The sequence below is a fragment of the Aquarana catesbeiana genome, linkage group LG13 (assembly GCF_042186555.1).
Source record: "Aquarana catesbeiana isolate 2022-GZ linkage group LG13, ASM4218655v1, whole genome shotgun sequence".
Lineage (NCBI taxonomy): Eukaryota > Metazoa > Chordata > Amphibia > Anura > Ranidae > Aquarana > Aquarana catesbeiana.
The window spans coordinates 39633289-39659872 of NC_133336.1; the positions used below are offsets into that span (position 1 = coordinate 39633289).

At 42.9% G+C, this 26584-nt stretch overlaps 1 protein-coding gene across 2 annotated transcripts in view; it reads right to left on the bottom strand.

Moving 5' to 3' along the window:
* Positions 1 to 986: 986 nt before the first annotated feature.
* Positions 987 to 26584, bottom strand: part of LOC141116843 (ribosome quality control complex subunit NEMF-like) — a 47617-nt gene continuing 22019 nt past the window's right edge. For both annotated transcript variants that reach the window (XM_073609312.1, XM_073609313.1), the window contains exons 2-12: positions 23297 to 23370; positions 20380 to 20428; positions 20219 to 20261; positions 19774 to 19912; positions 18490 to 18567; positions 18215 to 18409; positions 16330 to 16362; positions 8175 to 8281; positions 5980 to 6023; positions 3286 to 3365; positions 987 to 3179 (exon numbers count right to left, since the gene is read on the bottom strand). In XM_073609312.1, the coding sequence (XP_073465413.1) occupies positions 3102 to 3179; positions 3286 to 3365; positions 5980 to 6023; positions 8175 to 8281; positions 16330 to 16362; positions 18215 to 18409; positions 18490 to 18567; positions 19774 to 19845 (687 nt within the window). In that variant the 5' untranslated portion in view covers positions 19846 to 19912; positions 20219 to 20261; positions 20380 to 20428; positions 23297 to 23370 and the 3' untranslated portion in view covers positions 987 to 3101. The remainder of the gene's footprint in view (positions 3180 to 3285; positions 3366 to 5979; positions 6024 to 8174; positions 8282 to 16329; positions 16363 to 18214; positions 18410 to 18489; positions 18568 to 19773; positions 19913 to 20218; positions 20262 to 20379; positions 20429 to 23296; positions 23371 to 26584) is intronic.

The following is a 26584-nucleotide window of genomic DNA, read 5'->3' on the forward strand; positions in this document are numbered from 1 at the left end:
TTCTGTGGCTCTGTGCTTCCTCCACCTCTCTTGTTGCTTCTTGAATATTATGCCACCAGTCATCAGGAGGGCAGCTCTGATATGAGGTAGCAAAGCCTTCTGCACTACCAAGATGTCCATGTTCACACGGTACGGTATGTCAGTAATGGGGAGAAGAGCAGCAGGGAGAGTACATGCAATACAAATAACTCCTCATTGTTCTGTTTTAAAGAGAGAAAAAAAAAATGGAAAGGTGAACTAACCTACCTTTCCCCGATCACAGTTGTACTTACCTCTGTGGGTGATGAGTTGTCACTGCCCATACAGGGGGGTGTAGCGGTCCATGGATTTGAAATCCCAGCCCTCCTTCCTGTAGGGGTAGGCAACCTGGGGCCCTCCAGCTGTTATGAAGCTACATTTCCCATTGCATTGCCAGCATTGCAAGGCTGGCAGTTACAATTACTCCCAGAGGCATGGCAGGGACTTGTAGTTCTGCCACAGCTGGAGGGCCCCAGGTTGCCTATCCCTGCTGTAGGGATTCCGGGATGGATTAGAGCGATTCTGATTAGTCACAGCAGCCCACGTGTACTGCAGCCAAGCTGGCTTCTGTCGAAGGGGCATGACGGAAAAAGGTCTGCCGATTGACATCTGGTCAGCGTTCTCAGCCAATGCGGAGTGGTGACCGATGTGGTTGGGGAGAGAGAGAGAAGAGATTGCTGTACTAACACCGGATAGTACAGCAACTCCTCCCAAACTTCTCAATTTATTTTGTTCAGCCCGCTGGGTTGAACGAAAAAAAGACAGTGTGCGCCAGGCTTTTAGGGCCGGGTGAGCTCACTGCAGACACCTCGATTACTGGCTTCTCAGAGGAGGATTCTTTAGTAACATGTCTGATCTCTACTCCACTTAACCAATTGTGGCTGGAAGTGCCCCAGACCAAAGCAGGAGACCTCCTGTCTACAAATATCTTCTATTTGTCCAGAAGGATTAAGGTGGGGAAAACAGAATAAGAAAAATACATAATTGTTCTTTATTTTTCATTGTGCAAAGTGAAAACTTTGAATACACTTATTACATCATAACATTATTTGCTAACTTCTCCTGGCAGTTTTGATTATAAAATAAAATCTTGTGAGCTTTTAGTACAAGGGTTCTAGCTTGTGCACACAGTCACATCTTCTGCACAATAGTGACGGTGCTCCCGGAGAGCTGGATATCGAAGCACACAGATGGTTGGACACTTCAAACACAAGTGAAGGATAAGAATATGCTGACAAGTGTCTCACTGTGACTGCACTGTGTTAGGGTTGCATTAAATGTATGTCTTGCTTGGTATAAAACTTTGCATACACTCTTAATTTTCAGTACAATGCAGCTAACGCTTAAAGCTGAACTCTAGCTTTTGCTACGCTTTACATAGTGTATTTGTATCTATATATCACGCAGCATTGTGTCCCAGGTTCAAGCTGAGACTTCCTGTCTCATACCTGGAACACAATGTCTATCTGATCAGCGCTCAACCAATCGAAGAAAACAATGAATAGAAAACTTCCTCTGGCTGAGTCAGAGGCAGGCTTATAAAGATATGACCTCTTACTCAGCCAATCAGAGAGAGCTTTGATTTGTTGCGCACCAATCAGACTATTGTGATCCGGGTAGTCTTGGCTCAAACCCAAAACACAGTGCTTTGTTGCCTCAGATACATACAGTTTGTACAGCACATCCAGCTGCCTCACATGTTGATCTGGGCCAGCTTGGCCCCTAAAGTGTTGCAAAAGCTGGAAGTTCAGCTTTAATGCACAACCAAATTACAGTTGTAAAACCATTCTCCGCTAATCTTCATGTTCTGCTGCTTCTTCGATTAGACTTAGCATTTCATTTCTGGGGCTTAATAATGGGGTGTTCAGCGCAATCATTGATAGCGGGGGAGGTTTGCACGCACAACATCATTATTCCATCCTGCTTTTATAGCGGACACAAATTATAGCATTAGGACCATTTTAATAACCCTGGTTGTTCGGGGGGGGGGGGGGGGGGGGGGAGTTTGTGTGTGAGTATACCTCAAAGCTGAAAAAAGTGGCCTCTGATCTACATGGGCACCGTAATCATCGATATGCACTTTCACTGAGGCCTTGTCCACATGAAAGAGTATAGAAAATTGCAAGATCCAGCATATATTGCTGCGGTTGGGAAACCTGTACAAAGAAAGGACAGGCTGACCTGTATGCACATAGATGCGTTCAGGATCCGACATCTGAAGAAACATACAAAACCACAGCAGCGCCCGGCACCATTCTGTACAGGCTAAGCAGATACAGCTGTCAGCCCAACTGCAACAGTACCCTGGCTTTGCCCTTGTAAATGAGGCCTAATACCCAAGAACATTACCCTGTCCCTCTAGTATATGGGGCCTGGAACCAAAGCACTGCAGGACCCACTTTTATAGTTTTTGGATAAGCAACCAACCTTAGTATCCCTTCTCATCTGCCAGTATAAGGTCCAGATAATCTATTAAAGTAGAACTACCATTCTGCCAATCTTTAAAGAGGACTTCCACTTATAAAGCAAAAGAGGGACAATTTGCTTTTAAAGCTTCTTGCATACTCAGTTGTTTTTCTTAGTTTGTCAGAACCCCTCTCCAATCATCAGTGGGGTGTGGGCATTTAATGAGGGTGTTTTATTCCCTCCCTCCTAAAGCCAGTTTATGGTTTACAGTAGAACCTGCTCATGGTGTAGGAGCGTGGAAGGGTTAGCACCTCTATCAAGTTCATACCACTGTGTGTTCCCGCTGGGGAAACATTTCTATCACTTCCTATTCCAATTTCATCAGCACAAAAGGGCAAGGAAAATCTCTCCACTGTGGATTATGAAAAGCAATAATAATCTGTCCTCCCATGTACAAGTTTTTTGTTTTTTTTTTGGCTGCAGTTATATTTCAGTGGCATTCCATTTTAACTCACAAATCAGAATGTTTACACCCATCTTTCTTTTAGGATTTTGTACCTAATATGTGAGGCCGATTAAAAAAACACCCCACCCTTTCTTACATTGTGTAGCGGTTTCATCTCAGTTTTCTGCAGCTCCTGAGGAATTTCGTATGTACAGTCACTTTGATCGGACTCTCATTTCTTCTTGACATTAAGTAAATTGGGGGCTGACACTTTCACCTTTCCTGGCATATTTCTGGACAAATCCGTGTCCTGCGAGACAAAGGAATACAAGATTAAATACAGATCAGACAGGAAGGCCTGGATCCAAGCTGTAGATGTTGTATATATTGGGGGTTTCCAAGACCGGAATTCCTACCTTCACGCTGCGTAATAAATCCTTCTCTCTAGCAGAGCACTCCTTATAATGCATGAAACTGTTCAGTGCGGTCTTAGCAGCTATGGAAAGAAAAAGAAAAAAATGTTCAGCAGTCCACAGAGGTGAACTGGACAGGGCTGATAACATGGCTTGAGATTTTAGGGTAGCAGAGGTTCTATGTTATCTCACTGAACTGAAAAGCTATTTCACTTTTCCTTTTTAGTTTTTGAATTGCTATAACAAAGTGGTACATTTAGGGAGCAAATAAGCCAAGTTCACTCTAAGGATTTTGGCACCCAGTGTTTTCCCCATAATATGCACTTATGCAGAGCATAGTTTTACATTATGGCAGACTTACCTCCCAAAAGGCCCCTCCTCCAGCGCTGTGGTGGCCACTATCCCCACCCTCACTCTGCCACCACCACTGATAATGTCCCCAAGTCTTGTTCCGGGTTTTACACCTTTGTTTTTGTTGACTGACCAGGTGGATATGACATGACCTCTGCACGCACACACGCACGCACACACACACGCACACGCACGTATGGGAGTTATCCGCTTGCCGACCATATAACTTACATATACGGCGGCTCTTCTGCATTGGATCATGTACCTATGGAAGGTATCAAAGATTACTTCATGGTGCCAACATCCTAAACTGCAGACAAAAAAGATTTTTTTTTTCCCCTTGGATATGGACTTTAAAAAGGCACTTGGATTCAGACAACAATCATATTTAAAGTATAAGAGTCATTTATTACATATAATGAAAAAAAAGGTAAAACCGAATGTACATGACAGCAAACAACTGATGATACACCGACTGTAGCATGGTAATGGAATAGCAGAGATATCCTTCACCCAAAAGGGTGGATTGTTATATGAATCCTTTAAAGTCCATATCCAAGGGGAAAAAAAAATCTTTTTGGTCTAGATCAGGGATATGAAATTAGCGGACCTCCAGCTGTTGCAGAACTACCAGTCCCATGAGGCATAGCAAGTCTCTGACAGCCACAAGCATAACAACAGCTGGAGGTCTGCTAATTGCATATCCCTGGACTAGATCATGTACCTAGTACATGATCCAGCACTTCTCCGTTGGGCAGATTCCGCCACTGGTACCGCGGACTCGATGTCCACCGGCAACCGCTTATTGTTTGTTACACAGGGAGAAGGGCAGTCTGCCTATGTAAACAAGGCAGATTGCCATTCTGTCAGTAAGGAAGGCATTGATCCTCTGTTCCTGCAAAGCAGGGACATGGATCAATGCCTTCACCTACTAAAAGCCGCACAGTTTAGTTAGACACACGTTTAACCCTTTGATTGCTTCTGATGTTAACCCCTTCCCGGCCAGTGTCATTAGTAGAGTGACGGTGCATATTTTTCTTTAGCACTAATCACTGTATTGGTGTCACCCGTCCCCAAAAAAGTGCCAGTTAGTATCCCGACTGTCCATCGCAATATTGCAGTCCCGCTATAAGTTGCCGATTATCGCCCTTACTAGTAAATAAATAAAAATATCCCATAGTTTGTAGACACTAAAACTTTTGCGCAAACCAGTATACGGTTATTGTGATTTTTTTTTTCCACCAAAAATATGTAGCAGAATACATTTTGGCCTAAGTTGATGAAGAAATTTTGATTTTTTTTATTGGATAGGTTTTATAGTAGAAAGTAAAAAAAATACAATTTTGAAAAAAAAAAATATCAGTCTTTTTGTTTATAGAGCAAAAAATAAAAACCGCAGAGGTGATCAAATACCACCAAAAGAAAGCTCTATTTGTGGGGAAAAAAGGGACAAAAATGTTATTTGGGTACAGCCTTGCACAGCTGCGCAATTGTTAGTTAAAATAACGCAGTGCCGTAACACAAAAAATGGTCTGTTCATAAAGGGGGGTAAATCTTCCAGAGGTCAATTCACCCTGGCATGGGGCAGATGCATCGGGATTGTACACGAGTAGTGCATACACAGCTCTTTATGTATGTAGAAAGAAAAAATGCTGGCAGGAAATTGACACTTTTTTGGCACTTCTGTAATACTTCCTTACCAAGAAAGTTTAAAGAAAATGCTTCTCTTCAGTGGCCAGAAAGATCTGAAGAGGCCCTGATTTTCAGAGATTCTCCAACAGTTATTGTATGTTTATGAACAGATGTATGACACACCATGAAGACTGCAGGAACATCTAATTGGTGGTTATTAGAAAACAGGTTTTCCCACTTAAGGTTGTTCTAAAGTCAGAAGTTTTTTTTTTTATCTTAATGCATTCTATACATTAAGATAAAAAGCCTTCTGTGTGCAGCAGCCCCCTCATACTTGAGCCCAATCTCCATCCAGCAATGTTGCACTAGAGCATTGGCTGTCTGGGACTCTCCCTCCTGATTGGCTGAGACACAGCAGCGAGTGCCATTGGCTCCTGCTGATGTCAAAGTCAGTAAGCCAATGGGGCAAGAGAGGGGGGTGGGGCCGAGCTACTGTTCAGTTTCCTGAATGGACACATAGAGCAGCGGCTCGGGTGCCCCACCATAGCAAGCTGCTTGCTGTGGGGGTACATGGCGGAGGGAGAGGCAAGGAGCAGTGAAGAGGGACACGAGAAGAGGAGGATCTGGGCTGCTCTGTGCAAAACCACTAGGTAAGTATGACATGTTTGTTATTTCTAAACAAAAAACAAAACTTTAACATTACTTTAAGCTTACCTTTTCCTTTCTTCTGCGTTCCTGGAGTTAGTTTAACTTTATATCTAAAAAAAAAAAAAAAATAAGAGGTAGCATATTTATATACACAGTATACAAACACAATAATGAAAAGTAACAATTACACAACAAGTTAAAAGAAACATAAAAGTTTTAGGATTTTCCTGTTGCAGAAAAGTGGGCCCGTGATTCAGAAGTATCTCCTCAGAAAAGGACTAGTCCCCCCGTAAACAAACAAATTACTAAGAAAAATCCTGCGTCATGAATAGCTGCACAACACCTTTATATTTTAATGTACACTTACAGTATCTCACAAAACTGAGTACACCCCTCACATTTGTCTATGTATTTTATTATATCTTTTCATGTGACAACACTGAAGAAATGACACTTTGCTACAATGTAAAGTAGTGAGTGTACAGCTTGTATAACAGTGTAAATTTGCTGTCCCCTCAAAATAACTCAACACACAGCCATTAATGTCTAAACCGCTGGCAAAAAAAGTGAGTACACCCCAAGTGAAAATGTCCAAATTGGACCCAATTAGCCATTTTCCCTTCCCGGTGTCATGTGACTCATTAGAGTTACAAGGTCTCAGGTGTGAATGGGGAGCAGGTGTGTTAAATTTGGTGTTATCACTCTCACACTCTCATACTGGTCACTGGAAGTTCAACATGGCACCTCATGGCAAAGAACTCTGAGGATCTGAGAAAAAGAATTGTTGCTCTAAAGATGGCCTAGGCCAGTGATGGCGAACCTTGGCACCCCAGATGTTTTGGAACTACATTTCTCATAATGCTCTTGCACTCTGCAGTGTAGTTGAGGATCATGGGAAATGTAGTTCCAAAACATCTGGGGTGCCAAGGTTCGCCATCACTGGCCTAGTCTATAAGAAGATTGCCAAGACCCTGAAACTGAGCTGCAGCACGGAGGCCAAAACCATACAGCGATTTACCAGGACAGGTTCCACTCAGAACAGGCCTTGCCATGGTGGACCAAAGAAGTTGAGTGCTCGTGCTCAGCGTCATATCCAGAGGTTGTCTTTGGGAAATAGACGTACAAGTGCTACCAGCATTGCTGCAGAGGTTGAAGTGGTGGGGGGTCAGCCTGTCAGTTCCCAGACTATACGCCACACACTGCATCAAATTGGTCTGCATGGCTGTCACCCCAGAAGGAAGTCTCTTCTAAAGATGATGCACAAGAAAGCCCGCAAACAGTTTGCTGAAGACAACCAGACTAAGGACATGGATTACTGGAACCATGTCCTGTGGTCTGATGAGACCAAGATAAACTTATTTGGTTCAGATGGTGTCAAGCGTGTGTGGCAGCAACCAGGTAAGAAATACAAAGACAAGTGTGTTTTGCCTATAGTCAAGCATGGTGGTGGGAGTGTCATGGTCTGAGGCTGCATGAGTGCTGCTGGCACTGGGGAGCTACACTTCATTGAGGGAACCATGAATGCCAACATGTACTGTGACATATTGAAGCAGAGCATGATCCCTTCCTTTTGGAGACTGGGCCGCAGGGCAGTATTCCTACATAATGACCCCAAACACACCTCCAAGACAACCACTGCCTTGCTAAAGAAGCTGAGGGTAAAGGTGATGGACTGGCTAAGCATGTCTCCAGACCTAAACCCTATTGAGCATCTGTGGGGCATCCTCAAACGGAAGGTGGAGGAGCTCAAGGTCTCTAACATCCACCAGCTCTGTGATGTCTTTATGGAGGAGTGGAAGAGGACTCCAGTGGCAACCTGTGAAGCTCTGGTGAACTCCATGCCCAAGAGGGTTAAGGCTGGAAAAAAGTGGTGGCTACAAAAAATATTTACACTTTGGGCCCAATTTGGACATTTTCACTTAGGGGTGTACTCACTTTTGTTGCCAGCGGTTTAGACATTAATGGCTGTGTGTTGAGTTATTTTGAAGGGACAGCAAATTTACACTGTTATACAAGCTGTACACTCACTACTTTACATTGTAGCAATGTGTCATTTCTTCAGTGTTGTCACATGAAAAGATAATAAAATATTTACAAAATGTGAGGGGTGTACTCACTTATTTTTTATGAATGGCATCAATTCATGTGTCATTATGTATTATTGCAATAGCTGTGATTGGCTATCACCTGGTACAGGTGTCATTTCGTCAGTGTTGTCACTCATTTTTGTGAGATACTGTATCATTTGATGGTAAACTCACTTGTAATTGATCAAGGCAGTGTAAGGTGCGCAGACCGGTACAGAAAACAGCAGGATATCTTCTGCATCTGGCTGACCAGTCAATGAGTCCAAAAGATTTTCTGCTTCCTGTAGGAAAGTAAGATAAATAACATCAGCAAAGGTATAAAGATAACAGAAATGAGTCACTCAGCCAGTCCCATCCTGCTAGTATGTGTTATATTGCAGCTATACCCTTAAAGTATTTTGCTGTTTTGGTTGCAGTTGGTAAAGTTTCAAGAAAAAAAAAAAAAAAAAAAAGGTGCCCACATGTACAGTGGATATAAAAAGTCTACACACCCCTATTAAAATGTCAGGTTTCTGTGATGTAAAGAAATGAGGCAACAATAACTAATTTCAGAACTTTTCCCACCTTTAACCACTTCAGCCCCGGAAGGATTTACCCCCTTCCTGACCAGAGCATTTTTTGCGATTCGGCACTGCGTCGCTTTACCTGACAATTGCGCAGTGGTGCGACTCTGTACCCAAACAAAATTACTGTCCTTTCTTCTCCACAAATAGAGCTTTCTTTTGGAGGTATTTGATCACCTTTGTGGTTTTTATTTTTTGCGTTAAGAAAACAAAAAAAGACCGACAATTTTGAAATATATATATATATATATATATATATATATATATATATATATATATATATATATATATATATATATATATATATATATATATATATATATATACACACACCGGGCAGCCCTGTAACCTGAGAGTCCAGGCTTTTAGGGCTAGATATACTGCCCGGATCTCCAGAATGTTGATGGGTAAGGTCCTCTTTGTCTTGGACCATATCCCCTGAACCGCAGACTGTTCCAGAACTGCTCCCCAACCTGACAGATCTGTTGTTACCACCGTCCAGGTAACCGGTAGAAAGGATTTCCCCTTCTGCAGGTTTTCGGGCATGAGCCACCAATTGAGGCTCTGACGCACCGCATGCGACAGGTGCATCGGAAAGTCTAATGCCTGAACCTTTTTTTTCCAGGTCGACCCAATTTTTCAACCATAGGATTCTACGTATATGCACCAACCCCAGAGAAAGACGAGAGGTTTGCACGATAGAATCTCTAATGGCGTCAACAACGTAACATAAGGCCGCAGGAAGGTTAGCAAACCCCTGGGCCTGCTGGTCAGGTAATACCTTGATAACCTGCTTAACATGGTCTCTTAAGTATTGACAAACTCCAATCGCTGCAACTGCAGGTTGAGCCACTGAACCTGCCAAGAAAAAAACATCCTTCAATAGGGATTCCATCTTCTTGTCTACAGGATCCCTGAGCAGCTAAGCATTGTCTACAGGACAAGTCAGACTATTATTTACGGAGGAAATGGCGGCTTCAATGGCCGGTATTCCCCACATTTTAATAAACTTTTCTTCCATCGGATAAAGTGTTGAAAACTTTCTTGGCGGAAAAAAATGTTTGTCTGGGTGATCCCACTCAGAATAAATGAGCTTTTCAAGTAAATTATGAACAGGAAAAGCATGTGCTGCTTGAGAAGGTTTCAGTGACCCCAAAGCAGAAGAGGATTCTTTAACAGTTTCAGGTAGGGGCAACTTAAATGTGGAGCGGACCAATCCAGTGAGGATCTGTACTAAGACTTTCTCCTCTTGGGAAGTCGCAGAGGGTCCCTCTCCACCTGATTCCTCCGAAGAGGAATCATCCATCCCATCCTTATCCTCTGAAAGGGATTCGTCTCCTTTATCCCAGAGCTCCTATTCCTGAGGGTCTTGGGAAACAGAGGAAGGCCTAGTGCGTTTTCTTCCACTGAGTGAAGCTGTAATCACGGCCAATAATCTTTCCTCTAAACCATTAATAGTTGAGGAAAAAACCTCTTGTGTAATATATACAGGGGCTGACGTGCCGGAGGCAGGTATAGCCCCTGACCCCAATGGCTCTCCCTAGCCCCTCGGGGGGAGGGGGAGGATGCTGCTGACAGGGGGTCCCCAGAACCTGAACGAGATCCCCTAGTGTCTCTGGTTCTGGGGGTGTCTGAACCTCTTCTACCCATAGTGCAAAGCAACAAGGTGGAGGTATCACAAATGAACACTGACTGCTGAGCGATGTAGTCCGGCTAAAAGCCCTGCTACCCAATGCTCAGTCTGGTGTTACTTAGTAAATGCTGCCTAGGAGAATGCCTGTGTCCCACCTTACATGCAACCGTCAGCTCTGTGTCCCTCCAAAGGCTGTGTGCACCTGTACAGAGTGCTTTAATAGCCTGCAGCTGGCCTGAGTGGGAGTCTAAGCACCTGTGCTACATCCCGCCCCCCCCTCTCAAATTTCGAAAAAACGAGCGCTTCCCACGCTGGCCGACCCTCCAGAGACACTATGGAGCAAGGCTGGGGGAGGAGGGAGAGAGGCTGGTAGTGAAGGGCCTGCCTGAAAACGGCAATGGCGGCGGGGGTGGCGGTGCCCGAGCGGTATAACCGCTGCCTAGAGCCCTGTGGCCTCCCCCTAGCCTGGGGGGAACATCAAACATTAGAAATCCCCCCATCCATCCTACCTGGAGCCGGCCGGAAACGCTGTGAAGCCTGAACACTGAGAACGACATCAGCATGAAAAGGTTTGTGCTCTTGGCAGCCCCCGGTGGTCACAATAGGCATAGCATGCATTTACCTTAAAGGAGAAAACCTACTAGAATTAAAAAATTCTGTGGAATCTCCTCTTACCTTATCCAGCCGCCGGATTCAGTTTACACAGACCCAATCTTCACCTCTCACGGTGGGCTCCATTTAGAAAACCGTCAGAGACTGGGGGCCCCCTACGGATAGGGGGATCCTGCAGTTCTGGACCTGTAAAGCACCCGGCTAGAAAACCATTTTCTAATATGCGGGGTCCAGCTCTCTAAAAAGAGAAGCGTTACAGGTAAAACCTCGTTGCTTCGGACACGAGTCCTGGGTACCATCCAATTCGGCCACAAAAGGACACTTTGAATGGATCCGGTCTGCCTGGCTTGCCCCAGTATAGGATATAGGATAATCCCCTTGGAGCTCAGCACAGGACATCTTCACACGTCCATCACCTAAGACACTGGCGTAAAAACTGAGGTATCCCTGCAAGGGGAGGGATTATATAAGGGGTTGAACTTTCTGATAGGGTGTGCCAGTGTCCAATCACCAGTGATACCCTATATAACCCATCAGTAATTACTGTGGCTCTGTGTCCCGTGATGTTCGAGAAAAAAATATGCGATATCCTCCATATATGGTGGGACTGTCCTATCATAATCCCTTTCTGGAAGAAAGTATCTGCTTTAATTGATGTCACCACTAGTACTACCCAACAACTAACCCCGCAGATGGCTCTTTTTGGTCTAGACCCCCACCCGTGTCCAGCAACCTACACCCTAATTATTCAACATATCTTAATTACAGCACGTATAGTGCTAGCCCGTGCCTGGAAAGACCCACTCCTGCCAACTACTACTACCCTCATTGATACATTAAACGAGCATTGCCAAATGGAATAACTCTTCTCCAAAACCCACTTAACAAGAGAAAAGTTCCATAGGCATTGATCCCCATGGCGAACACATCCTAGAAGTATTAACCTCACATGAGAAGAGCAATGCTCCACACCGAATAATTTCACCCATAGGTAACGTCCACTCTTACTGTGTAGACCAGGGAGAGCCAGATGTGGACTTCTGCTTTTCTTCTATGCAACGTTAGTTTTGTGTTACTATATAGTTACTAGAGGTTTTCACAGATATATAGCTATTTTCTCTGATCCCCATGCCATGTCTTAGCAATCTGTTATCTTTGTTCCTCTTACAACTAAACTGGTGGGTGTGTGGGACGGATGGTGTGGTATCCCCCGCCGGGGAACAGTTTGTTCCCAATGGGGTGCCTAGGAGGGGGGGGGGGGGTGCCCTCTGCCCTATATACCTACCAATACATAATACTGTACGTTCGGAACCTTTATCAACGCACACGTATATTGGTTACTTTGCTGTTTTTAGACTTGTCTATGAAACCCTATTCTATATGTATCATTATATAGCAAATAATGTTTATTTTCTGTCCTTTGACAAAATTTAATAAAAACAAACAAAAAAAAAAAAACAGAAAAAAAATCAAAGGTGCTTCAACAAAGTATTAGTTTAAGGGTGTGCACATTTTAGGCAACCATATTTTATTTTATTTTTTTTACTTCCCTCCACCTAAAAGATTTCAGTTTGTTGTTCAACTAAGTTGTACAATTTATAGGTCACATTAAAGGTGGAAAAAGTTCTGAAATTATTTATCTTTGTCTCATTTTTCTTTTCATCACAGAAACCTGACATTTTAACAGGGGAGTGTAGACTTTTTATATCCACTGTACATAGATAATTAGCAATACAGTTATGTACCACATATCATTACACATTAGGCTGAAGGCTTGCTTTATAAAAGGTGTGAGATACCGTATATACACTATATTGCCAAAAGTATTGGGACACCCTCCTTTACACGCACATGAACTTTAATTTATTTATTTATTTATTTCAGGTACTTATATAGCGTCGTCAATTTACGCAGCGCTTTACATATACATTGTACAGTCACATCAGTCCCTACCCTCAAGGGGCTTACAATCTAAGGTCCCTAACTCACATTCATACATACTAGGGTCAATTTAGACAGGATCCAATTAACCTACCAGCATGTCTTTGGAGTGGCACCCCAGTCTTAGTCCATAGGGTTCAATATTGAGTTGGTCCACCCTTTGCAGCTATAACAGCTTCAACTCTTCTGAGAAGGCTGTCCACAAGGTTTAGGAGTGTGTCTATGGGAATGTTTGCCCATTCTTCCAGAAGCACATTTGTGAGGTCAGACACTGATGTTGGACGAGAAGTCCTGGCTCACAGTCTCCGCTGGAATTTTTTGGAATTGGCTGCTCTTGTAAGGAACCATTCCTGGTACTCCACTGTGACAAGGTGGTCCTACAGCCTCAGCTGTCCCTTTTTACCTAAGATGGATTCTTTTTCCATCTTTATTTCTGTCCAAAGCATCTGAAGCCAGAGGACAAGGCTATTCACATCATGGATGTGGTTCATGCGATAAGGTGTTACCTGAAATCTACTTCTGCAATTTGTCAGTGTAGTTCCCTCTTTTGGGCTTCCTGAAGGCCCAAGGAAGGGAAATCTACCACTTCTATGGATTTGTCAGCTTATTTCTTAATCTTATGGAATGTGAGGAAATGTTCCCCTTTTGTTTCATTTCCGGTGACAGCTCATTCTACCAGAAGTGTTTGTGCCCCCTGGGCTTTGGCAGCTCAAGTTTGGAAAGCTGCTACCTGGTCTCTGGTTCATACTTTTACAAAGTTTTACCAAAAGGATGTTAGAGCCACTGAGGACTCTTCCTTTGGTCAGCGTGTTTTGTAGGCTGCTGCGTGAGGTTCCATCCTGTTCTGGTTTAGTCATTTAGGCCCGTTGGCTTGTTGCCCTGCTTTCATACGCCAGTGCTTTGGGACATCCCTATCGCAATGACCTGTGTCCTGGGGTGTACGACAGAGAATATTGGATTTTTGGTTTACCTGTAAAAATCCTTTTCTTAAAGTACATCACAGAACACAGAGATCCCACCCCTCTGCCTTTGTGGTTTATGGATGGCTACAAAAACTGAAGCCTTGTCTAATGGGGAGGTGATTTCTGGTCTTTTTGTTTTCCAATCAATCTGAAGGTGGCAGCCTAAACCTATCGTAATGGGTATGTAGATACCCTGTGTCTTATGTTGTACTACAAAAAAAGGATTTTACAGGTAAACCAAAAATCCCATTATTGTCTTAAGTTTTTTTTCTTTAAATCTAGATTCTTTTCTATGTGCTAGAGCTGGTCTTTTCAATTGCAGTTATCCAGTGTAGCCGTCCTCAGCCACGATGGATTGCATGGATAGTCTGGAAGTGGCCTTTAAGCACTGAGGTTTCTTGTATGTCGTTTTACAGACTTCGTTCTGCTAGCAAGTTAGCTGTTGAGTGCTTTCCTGGTGCAGTGCCACCAGCATTACCTTAGCACATGGGTGCTCAACCTGTGGCCCTCCAGCTGTTGCGGAACTGCAAGTCCCATGAAGCACTGCAAGGCTGACAGTTAAAGCATGACTCCCAAAGGCAGAGGCATGATCAGACTTGTAGTCCAACAGCTGGAGGGCAAGGTTGAGCACCCATGCCTTATCGCTTGTCCTGCCTTTGAAGACTCATTCTGTGAGCAGATCAGAACTACCTAAATTACATTAATTGCTGGGTGCCTATACATCCTTTGCTTTCCACCAGGAAAGTGGTCAATGCTGTAGGACGTCTTCCTACTACTAATATAGCTATGTGTGGACTGCGGAATCCAGGTTTAAAAACCATTAGCTTCACAAAGCCTAGGAGGGACAATGTCTTTTCAGATCTTCTGTTGATTTCTCAGCAGATGAAGCCTAAGAACAGACCGTCTCTCTGGCTCTCTCTCCATGTCTGTGAATAAACATCACTATTGTTTCTGCACTCCTGTGCCTTCCATATCGGGACCTTTATAAGCTTCACTCCAAGCATTCTATAGGTTCATTACACACAGAGTGATATATTTCCAGCATTTATTTCTTTTGATTTTGATCAGTATGGCTTATAGCTAGTGAAAACTCAAAATTCAGTATCTCAGAAAATCAGAATATTGTGAAAGTTCAATCAGCTAATTAACTCAAAACACCTGTGAAGGTTTCCTGAGCCTTTAAATGGTCTCTCAGTCTGGTTCAGTAGGTTACACAATCATGGGGAAGACAGCTGACTTGACAGTTGTCCAGAAGATAGTCATTGACACCTTCCACAAAGATGGTAAGTCACAAAAGGTTATTGCTAAAAAAGCTGGTTGTTCACAGAGTGCTGTATCCAAGTATAATAATGTGAAGTTATTTGGAAGGAAAAAGTGTGGTAGAAAAAGGTGCACAAGCAACAGGAATAACCGCAGCCTTGAGAGGATTGTGAAGCAAAGGCCATTCAAGAATTTGGGGGAGATTCACAAGGAGTGGACTACGGCTGGTGTCAGTGCTTCAAGGGCCACCACACACAGACATATCCAGGATATGAGCTACAACTGTAGCATTCCTTGTGTCAAGCCATTACTGAACCATAGACAACATCAGAAGTGTCTTACCTGGAGAAGGAGAAAAAGGACTGGACTGATGCTCAGTGGTCCAAAGTCCGATGAAAGTAAATTTTGCATTCCATTTGGAAATCAGGTCCCAGAGTCTGGAGGAAGAGTGGAGCGGCACAAAATCCAAGTTGCATGAGGTCCAGTGTGAAATTTTCACAGTCTGTGATGATTTGGGGAGCCATGTCATCTGCTGGTGTTGGTCCTCTGTGTCTTATAAAGTCTAAAGTCAGTGCAGCCCTCTACCAGGAAATTCTAGAGCACTTCATGCTTCCCTCTGCCGATTGGCTTTATGGAGAAGCAGATTTCATTTTACAGCAGCACTTGGCACCTGCCCACACTGCCAAAAGTACCAATACCTGGTTTAATGGTATCATGGATCATGGTATCGCTGTGCTTGATTAGTCAGCAAACTCGCCTGACCTAAACCCCATAGAGAATCTGTGGGGTATTGTCAAGAGGAAGATGACAGACACCAGACCCAACAATGCAGATGAGCTGAAGGTCGCTATCAAAGCAACCTGGGCTTCCATAACACCTCAGCAGTGCCCCAGCCCCAACCAAGTATTGAGTGCATACTATACTGTACATAGACATACTTTTCAGTAAGCCAACATTTCTGTATTAAAAATCCTTTTTTTTTATTTTATTGGTCTTATGTAATATTCAAATTTCCTGAGATACTGAATTTTGAGTTTTCACTAGCTGTAAGCCACAATCATCAAAATTAAAAGAAAGAAATGCTTGAAATATATCACTGTGTGTGTAAGAATCTATATAATATATAGGAGTTTCACTTTATGAATTGAATTACTGAAATAAATTTACTTTTTGATGACATTCTAATTTTTTGAGAAGCACCTGTATATACATACATATACACACTTTTTTTCTACTTGGTATAGAAAATAAGAAAACTAAACTTAAAGAATTGATTAGTTCATAAAAAGAAACACAGATTTCTGAATATCCAATTGAAGTAGGTGATGTAACATTTAATCAAAGGAGAAAACAAATACCTCTGATCCTGCGGCATCCTGATCTGCATCATCCTGTGTGTGAAACAGAATAACTTACAATGATTAATGGGTACACATCAACCCTATCTAGAGAGATTCTATAAAAAGACCCCGTTAGGTTACAAAAACAGTCATTGCAAGAAACAAGGTAATGTAATCACCACATTAGCCTGTGTCCTTTATTTCCCCTTCATTCCAGCCCTGGAGTCTCTATCAGTGTCTTGGACACTTAACACTTCTGAGATGTCTGATGCCAGCGTTCCGCCACATGTTTGGCTCCATTCTCTAAACACAATGTAACTGCTGTAGTGATGTTGGGGTTGAAGGAAGGAGCCATGGTATAAGGCGGGTCGGGACACAGGCTTTCAACACTCTATAAGTGTTGAATGCTGTGGAGGCCTCAGAGCTAGATCAGCAGGAAAGAGACACGGTCTGCCAGAGATGTTAGAATAAAACCTCTTTTATTAAGCACTTGCCGACCAGCCGCCGCAGTTTTACTGCGGCAGAAAGCCACGGCCGGGTGAAATGACGTTATGTTACGTTGCTTCGCCCTGTGGCCACTAGCTGCTCGCCCCCCTCGATGCGAGTGCCCGGCAGGCGCGATGACCGCCGGGCTCCTGCGATCGCTCGTGACACAGCGAGAACCGGGATCTCTGTATGTAAACACACAAATCCCGGTTCTCTGAGGGGAGAAGAGACTGATCGTGTGTAGGAACACCGATCTCTCTCTTCCCCTAGCAAGTCCCATCCCCCCTACAGTTAGAACACAGAGAGGGAACAACCCCTTCCCTGCCAGTGACATTTTTCCATTAATCAGTGCATTTTTAATAGCAACGATCGCTGTATAATTGTCAATGGTCACAAAAATGTGTCAAAAGTGTCCAATTTCTCTGCCGCAATATCGCAGTCCCGATAAAAAAAAAAAAAAATTGCAGATTGCTGCCATTACTAGTAGAAAAATAAATAAAAAGATGCCATAAATCTATCCCCTATTTTGTAGACGCTATAACTTTTGCGCAAACCAATCAATATACGCTTATTGCGAATTCTTTTACTAAAAATATGTAGAAGAATACATATCGGCCTAAACTGAGGAAAAACATTTTTTTTTTTTTTTTTAAATGTGGGATATTTATTATATCAAAAAGTAAAAGATAGTGTTTTTTTCCAAAATTGTCGCTGTTTTTTTGTTTATAGCGCAAAAAATAAAAACCGCAGATGTGATCAAATACCATCAAGAGAAAGCTCTATTTGTGGGGAAAAAAAAGGACGCAAATTTTGTTTGGGTACAGCATCGCACAACCGCGCAATTGTCAGTTAAAGCGACGCAGTGCCAAATTGTAAAAAGTGCTCTGGTCAGGAAGGGGGTGAAATTTTCCGGGGCTGAAGGGGTTAAAAAGCATTCTGTGCTCTAACTGCTCCGACATAGTAGCTCCCCATAGACTTGTGGCTGGAACCCAGAGGCAGGGATGCTCAGCAGAGCAGACATTCTCCTAGAAGTCTATTGGGTTGCTAGTATTTTGACTGTAGAACTTCAGAAAACAGATGTAAACAGTAGAGCCGTGACCACTGCATTAGGGCTAGCATGCATTTGGGGAGAGTGGGGTAGTTTAGATCAGAGAAGAGAGGCAAAAAGCATAAGTGTAATTCTTTTTTAGGAATACATAGAGGTTTTGTAGATAATGTTTTGTCATTGTCAGTATTCAGAACAAGTAGGCAGATCTGGAGTTTTAAGACTTTACATTGACAAGCCTAATCTGCATGCTCATTCCAGGTCAGTAATTCAAAAAACAGAAGTCAGAGGCAGCCAGCATTTTAAGATGGAGATCAGTAGTAGCAACCCTCCCTATAAAGGGCTCCTGTCATTCACATCAGATGCGCTCACCTTCTCATCCTGCTGCTCCTCTAAGGTCATTTCTTCTAAATTCTGTGTTACAAAGACCTCAGTGGACCCTCCAGATGCTTTCTTTGCAGGCTTGTTGCCCCCTTTACCCTTCTGTGGCTGCTTCTTTGCGGTTTCCTCCTTTTCTTTCCCTTTCTTTCCCTTCTTCCCCTTGTCCTCCTTGTTGGTCCCTGCAGACTACAAAGTAGCAGGATTACCCTCTGCAGAAGGGAACGCAATGAATCTGCTTTAAAAAAATGCCCAGCGTACATCCTTACCCCCAACAACTGCATGATAAGCTCTCGGTCTTCATCGTCTTGGTCTTTATACTTCTCTTTCATCTTCTTCATTTTGCTCTGAAAGCGTCAGAAACAAAGAGGAACTTGTCAGAGAAAGGAAGACACCAATACCACCACAGGAAGCAAGATAAATCATAATGGCGTTGCTCTGCTAAGTGAGAAATTGACAGTGCACCTGTCATAGTGCAGAAGGATACAAGCTGTAAAGACAGAAAGCAAGGAAGGGAAGCACTACCTTTTTTTTATTGAGTAATGCAAACAAGTACTCTATGTGACTCCCCTTGGGGCACTATTCCTCCAAAATGACTCCAACAGTGGGGTACAATTCCTCCCAGTGACTCCAACAATGGGGCCCAATGACACCAATGATGGAGTATAATTCCTCCCAATGACACCAACAACGGGGCACAATTCCTCCCACTGACGCCCAACAGTCACAGTCCAGTCCCTTTAAATTCTGAAGGACAGTAAACTGAGCCTTTGTTTAGAAAGTTTGGAGACCCCTGTGCTGGACGGATGGGAAACAGATCCCCATCCGTCTGTTTCTAGCGGTACAGATGGGATTGGATGCAGGCGGGTGTAAATGGACACGTCAGTGTACATCCGCCTCCCCATGGAGAACAATGGGGAGTCCAATCAGGTACGCCCTGAAAAATGGACAGGCGGACCCGACTGTTCCAATGGTGTGAAAGGACAAACTTTCAGGAGATCGAACTCATTCTTTAGGTAGGGAAGGCATTCTGTGAAGCGCTGGATTCCTTTAGGTGGGTTGAATATCCCCAGTGAATTGGCATGGGAAGGTAATCAGCTGGCTGCTCTCACATGTACACAGGCCACAGCTCAGCTTTTGTGGGAAACATGTCCAAGGGTTTTAATAATGAATATTTTGTTTATAAGATTCATTAAAGCCAACGTGTTTCAAGGGGGTCCCTTCATCAGGGCTTGAAATGAGCTGAAAATAGGAAGATCTGGATGAGTAGACGTCAGTTGTGAGCGATTTTTACCCCTGCTTTAGTACAAGCAGTACTGAGACACAGAGAGTCAGGAAAATGCTAAGACAAAATATGTAATAGAGGTGTCTTTACCTCCTCTGCTTCCATAGCTCACCTTACCTGGCTCACTTTTATTACCCTGTTTTGCATATCCTAATTATAGATTTTGTCTCGTGAAATGTACTAATCTCTGTACTGTGAACACTAAACTCCCAGGTAATGTCAGCCAGGAGATTACAGTTGGCAACCAAATAGTTCAGATAATTCATACCTTTTGCCCTCTCTTTACTGATGGCTGAACTGCGCCCTCTTGTGGAAGAGACTTGGCAGTAGTCTTATTCATCTTGTCTGCAACTTCCAATGGTTGAGATATTTCTGAATCATTGGGTTTCTTTTTCTTTTTCAGTTCACTGATTTAAAAAAAAAAAAAAAAAAAAAAAGAAGAAGAAAAAAAGAGAATAAATCCTTACTCAGATGATCCACATATGACCACAACACAGATGTAAATGTTTTAGATGTATAATATACTGAGTCTTATCATCAATGCGTTCTAACAATACTATAAACAAAAATACCAAATGCCAATTTCCAGTGCATATTTGAATTTGGTTGGCTGGAAAGTAAATTCAGATATTTTGAAGAATTAAACTACATTTATGTGCCATTTTCACATCTCTAAGTAGAACTAATCACTAGTTAGATGAGGTTTTTCTTACCGTCTTTAGCTGATAAATGTTTGCAACCAACTGACTTGTCATTCTAATGGAAATAAAAAAAATAGAATAAAAAAAAAAAAAAAAAAAAAAAAAAAATGGAGGATAGAAATAATAAAAATAATTATTTTATGGAAGGAAGAAAATACTGAACATATTCTTACCGCTGCTGGAGGTTGTGCAAGCTCTGCAGCTGCTGTCTTGACCATGGTCCTACGGAGACAGAATCAGTTATGTTGGGTCTTGTAGTAAATAAGTTCCTTTGAGCAACAAATGCAAACTGTCCATATAGTGCAATGCAGCAAGTTTTGGACAGAATGAGATTTGCTTGTACTTTCTGTTTTGGTGACAATATTGTCATCATAATAGATAGAAGTGAAAGAAAATGGGGACACATACAGAAATAAAAGGCTAAAGGGGGTGGGGGGAGTTTAAAGGGTAAGTTCACCTTTACAGATTTTATGTAAAGGGGAACTTACACTTTAGCCTTCCTGTAATCTAATAGCAAAGAGTGTATGTATGCTGGATATTGCTCCCTACTACCTGTTCTGGATATTATGGATGAAATAAATAAGCTTTTTTCTTAATATATCTTGATATATGTCCCTTTCAAGACCAACAGGTGCTTCTATACTTTTTCAAATATTTATAAAGGAATTTACTTGATATACAGAGTGTAGTCGCTAATCTATGGACTATCCTGGTAAGCATTCCTTTTAAAAGCCCAATGCCAGCCAGTATTACTTTTTTTTTTAGATATGAATACAGCAGGGAAGAGCTAAAGACTTGGTTGCACTTCTGTGGGTCTGTTTGGGAAATTTCTCCTCACTATTTGAGAAGAAGAAAAGTTTTGGCTGGAGTTGGGCCTAAATAAGAACAAAACTGTGCAATAAGACCTCATGATGCTGCTGCATGTCTGACCATTCTCCATGGCTGCCCGTGACTTGGTGAAAGAAAGGTCGTTGCTTCCCATAGTATGACATCATGCCAATGGACAATTCCACCCACCATCAAATCACCAACAGCAGAAGCAGCAGTCTGAGGCATATTAATCCTTAAAGTGGAACTTTACCCATAACAACTTGATAAAAAAATGATGTTCTTTAGCAAGGAAGATACATTCCACATGATTATGCTTTCGGAATTAGTGTGCGCTGTAAATTGCCTCCAGCATTGGTTCTGTTTCTTCTTGCTAGAGGCTGCCATTTTGCTGAAGCCCAGAGCCCCTGAACAGCAGTAAATCCTTAGGCTTTCAGCAGATCGGCCTCTACAAATTTGGCACAGTGCCTAAAAATAGAGAGCAACTGAGCATGTGCAGAGCAGAGAGAGATAGTATATTCCTGGATTTTAAACCACTTGCCTCCTGGACACTTTTACCCCCTTCCTGCCCAGGCCAATTTTCAGCGCTGTCACATTTTGAATGACAATTGCTCGGTTATGCAATACTGTACCCAAATTACATTTTTATCATTTTTTTTCACACAAATAGAGCTCTCTTTTGGTTTTATTTACTCACCACTGGGTTTTTTTATTTTTTGCTAAATAAACCAAAACAGACCGAAAATAAAAATAAAAAAAACAAAAAACGTTTTTCATAGTTTGTTATACAATTTTGCAAACAGGTAATTTTTCTCCTTCACGGATGTGCGCTGATGAGGTAGCACTGATAGGTGACACTGATGTCCACTGTTGGGGCTGCACTGATAATCAGTTCCCCCGATTATCTGCGTAGATGTCCCTTTCAGACAAGCTGGCTACCGGCACTCCTCTCACTTTCAGTGTGAGGAAAGGAATGCTGATAACAGGCTTATGTATGTTATGGCCTAAAATTACATAATCCAATTTTTGGTAAATTATAAATGATGTTACGCTGAACAAATAGTTACCAAACGCATCACACTGTAAAATTACGCATGCCCGTGCAAACGCGACAAACAACAAAAATTTTACTATCCGTAGGCGACAATTTAAAAGCCTTTAGAGGTTACCACTTTAGATTTACACAGGAGGTCTGGTACTAGAATTACTGCCCATGATCTGTCGTTCATGGTGATACTTCACATGTGTGGGATAATCGCTTTTTGCGTGCACTGACAAGTGCACTATCTTTTCTGCTTTGGCACGTGGGGGGATGGTTTGCTTGCTTGCTTTGATGAAGGCTTCTTAGCCGAAACGCGTCAGCGTATAGCCAGCACCCATGTACCCAATAAAGTACTTTTATTTAAGAGCATCCGAGTTGCCAGCCTTCCTGTTTTAAGTACGGGGGGATGGAGGCACTTTGATTTAATTTTTTTTTCTATTTTTACCGTCACTGTCATTTTTTTATTTATTTTTTTGATCACTTTTATTTCTGTCAGAAGTAATGTAAACATCCCTTGTGACAGTATTAGGCAGTGACAGGTACTCTTTATGGAGAGATCTGGGGGTCTATAAGACCCCAAATCCCTCCTCTGCCCTTCAAAGCATTGGTGCGTTTGAATGCTTTTGTTTTTTGAAAATGGCGCCATTGACATCTGGGTTAACCGGAAGTGATATCAGCTCATCTCTTCGGCTCTCAGATCAGCCAGGAAGCACCGGCTGGTCGATTGGGACACCTGGTGGTACGGGAAATTCCGTTAAAGTCGCAAAAGGTGGCGGGGAAGGGGGGACCTCCCGTCCCTCTGCTTGTAAAAGCAATCCAGCGGCTAGTTACCCACTAGGATTGCTTTTACATGAGAGCTGACCGTCGGCTCTAAAAAAACAGTACTGGGATGATCCTGGTATAACCATTTGAAGTCCAGTGACATACGGGTATGTCGCTGGTTGGCAAGTGGGTAATAAACCATATTTTGAAAGCAATAGCTGTCCCGATATCCTCTTTTTATAACTTTGGTTTTTTCTATCCAAGATTAAAAATAAATAAATAAAAAATATGTTTGCATTGTCCCACCCACTAAACCTGCACTAGAAAAAGAAACTGGAAATATGAATCTGGTGGCGATCACTTCTTTTTTAGGATGCTTTAATAAATATGGTAATCTGGTGTAAATCCTAGCAGATCCAACCGTAGGCAATCACTGACAAAACTTTTCATCTTCTCACCTTTCCCGTATAATTCATCGTTTTGTCCATATAATCCTCTGCCTTCTGCAATGCCAGATTAACTTTTTCAAAGTCTACAAATCAGAAATGAAAAGTTCAAAATCTACAGGCAACTGGACCTATTTATAAAACATAAATTCTAGAAAAATCAGCTAAATGTCTATTGGGGCAAAGGATTTGTAATACAATTCAGATAGTTTTGCAAACCAGACAACAAAGCTAGGACTTCCTTTAAAGTGGAAGTAAACACTCATCTCTGACCTTTACCTATAGGTAAGCCTATAATAAGGCTTACCTATAGGTAGTGTAAACATCACCTAAAGGTGCGCTGTTTAGGAGATACTTACTGTATATGCAGCCATGGATATCACTGGCACACGAGCCATTCCTTCAGAGCCCTGTCATGTAAATGGTGGGTCCCGTGCATGCGCGGAAGTGTTGACATTGCGGTTCCGGCCGGTCACAGAGCCGGAGTCCGCGAACCCGGAAGCAAGACGGATGAAGATGAGAGCGTCTGCAGCACTGACATCTCGGCGCTGGAAGGGCTTTGTTTTAAGGCACGTTTAACATAATGTGCTAGTATGCGATGCATACTAGCACATTATGACATTACCTTGCAGGGTACAAAAAAAAAAAGTCCAGCGGTAAAGAGGAAGTAAACCCCGATGGGTTTTGCTTCCTCTTTTGCTCCCCGCAAGGCCTGCAAATTAAAAGCATAATGGGCTAGTGTGCATTGCATTGACACTTACCTGCAAACGAAGCAGGCTGTGTCCATCTTCGCCCCTCTTCCTTCCGGGGTCGCGGACTCCGGCTCTGTGACTGGCCGGAGTCGCGTGACATCACTCCCGCGCGGGAGCCGTCAGTCACAGCACACGCTGGGGGAAGAAACAGCACGGTGGTCCGTTTCTTCATATCGCATGCGGCAATGACGACATCGGTGCACTACAAGTGAAATAGCTTCTAAATGTCACACGTTTAGGAGATATTTCCACTACCTATAGGTAAGCCTTATTCTAGGCTTACCTATAGGTAAAAGTCACACGAAAAGGTTTACAACCGCTTTAAGCAGCCCTAGTAAAACTGGTCTGGAAGTCCAGGCATTAATTACGTCCGATTGTGAAAGGGTTAAAGTTTGTTAGTCACATAATCTGCAATAAAAGAATAGCACACCAATGTCATTGGCTGTTGCAAGAAAACGCACTATTGTTCCTTGCACTTGTTTCATACATGACCTTCTAACCTCCACCTAATTTAGGGAGTAATTAGATAAACGCATAGATATAAATATTATAGTTGTACCAGAATTGCCACTGTACTAATAAATATGCTATGCAAAAGACAATGGTGTATGGCGAAAATTGGGGGTGCACAAGTGAGTGGAACTGCTTTTAACTTTTACCAATTATTTTAATAAACGGAATTGCCCTAGTTGGATTTTTTTTGCCATCCTTTTTATGTCCGCCTATGAGTAAAAATACTGCGTTATGACACACCATTGGGGAACAACCAGCAAGGAGGACTACAAGTTCCAGCTTATCCAGGACAATATCAAGTGCGTGTGACTCTTATAATATAGGAGTCCATACCAGTCGGTAAGTGAGTGGGGACACTGAAGGGGAGTACGATTTGCACTTTATTTAACCACTTCAGCCCCGGAAGGTTTTACCCCCTTCATGACCAGGTCATTTTTAGACGCCACTGCTTTACTTTAACTGACAATTGCTCGGTAGTGCGGCACTGTACCCAAATAAAATTGATGTTCTTTTTTTCCCACAAAAAGAGCTTTCTTTTGGTGGTATTTGATCACCTCTGTGGTTTTTATTCTTTGCGCTATAAACAAAAAAAGACTGACAAATTTAAAAAAAAAAATGTTTTACTTTCTACTTTAAAACAGAAAAATAAAAATGTAAAAAATCTAATTTCTTCATCAATTTAGGCCAATAAAGTATCCTGCTACACATTTTTGGTAAAAAAAAATCCCAATAAGCGTATATTGATTGGTTTATGCTAGTTATAGCGTCTACAAACTATGGGATATTTTTATCCTTATAAACTGTTAGCGATCGCAGGGATCAGGCCTGACTCTGCGAACGCTGCAGTTATGCGTTAAGTGTTTTGTAAGTGACAGTGATCGATCGATACTGCACTTGGGTGGGCTGGGCCGGGCCGAGGGGCAAAATGCAGGTGCTAGCAGGTATCTGGGCTGATCCCGCTAACACTGTGTTTTTGGGAACCCTAAACTGCTGGGGACGCCAGTATAGATCTGATCGGATCAGATATTGATCCGTTCAGATACTATACCACTAAGGGAGGCGTATGGTGCGTGCGTGGGTGTTAGCGGTACTGGCGCTAATCTGACACTGCCTGGGGCTGGTGCTTGCCAGTTCACCAAAATGCTACCAAAAAAACTGTTAGCGATCGCAGGGATCAGGCCTGACTCTGCGAACACTGCAGTTATGCATTTAGTGTTTTGCAAGTGTCAGTGATCGATCGATACTGCACTTGGGTGGGCTGGGCTGGGCCGGGGGGCAAAACGCAGGCGCTAGCAGATATCTGGGCTGATCCCGCTAACACTGCGTTTTTGGGAACCCTAAACTGCTGGGGACGCTAGTATAGATCTGATCGGACCAGATATTGATCCGTTCAGATACTATACCACTAAGGGAGCTGTATGGTGTGTGCGTGGGTGTTAGCGCTACTGGCGCTAACCTGACGCTGCCTGGGGCTGGTGCTTGCCAGTTCACCAAAATGCTACCAAAAAAACTGTTAGCGATCGCAGTGACAGTGATCGATCGATACTACACTTGGGTGGGCTGGGCGCTAACACTGCGTTTTTGGGAACCCTAAACTGCTGGGGACGCTAGTATAGATCTGATCGGATCAGATATTGATCCGTTCAGATACTATACCACTAAGGGAGGCGTATGCTGTGTGCGTGGGTGTTAGCGGTACTGGCGCTAATCTGACGCTGCCTGGGGCGACGCATATCACCGCCGGGCGATCAGGGGGCTAAATCTTTATTCGGTAATAAACGGCGGGTGCCCTGACACTATAAAAAATAAACAAACTAACCAGCGTCACCCTTAACAGTTATACGGTGATCAGTGGTGAAAGGGTTAACTAGGGGGCAATCAAGGGGTTAAAACATTTATTAGGTAGTATATGGGGGTCCCTGTCGCTATAAAACGCTGACGGCGAACCTAAATATTTAGGTCCCTAACTAGCGTCACCAGCGACACTAATACAGCGATCAGAAAAATGATCGCTTAGCGACACTGGTGACAGGGG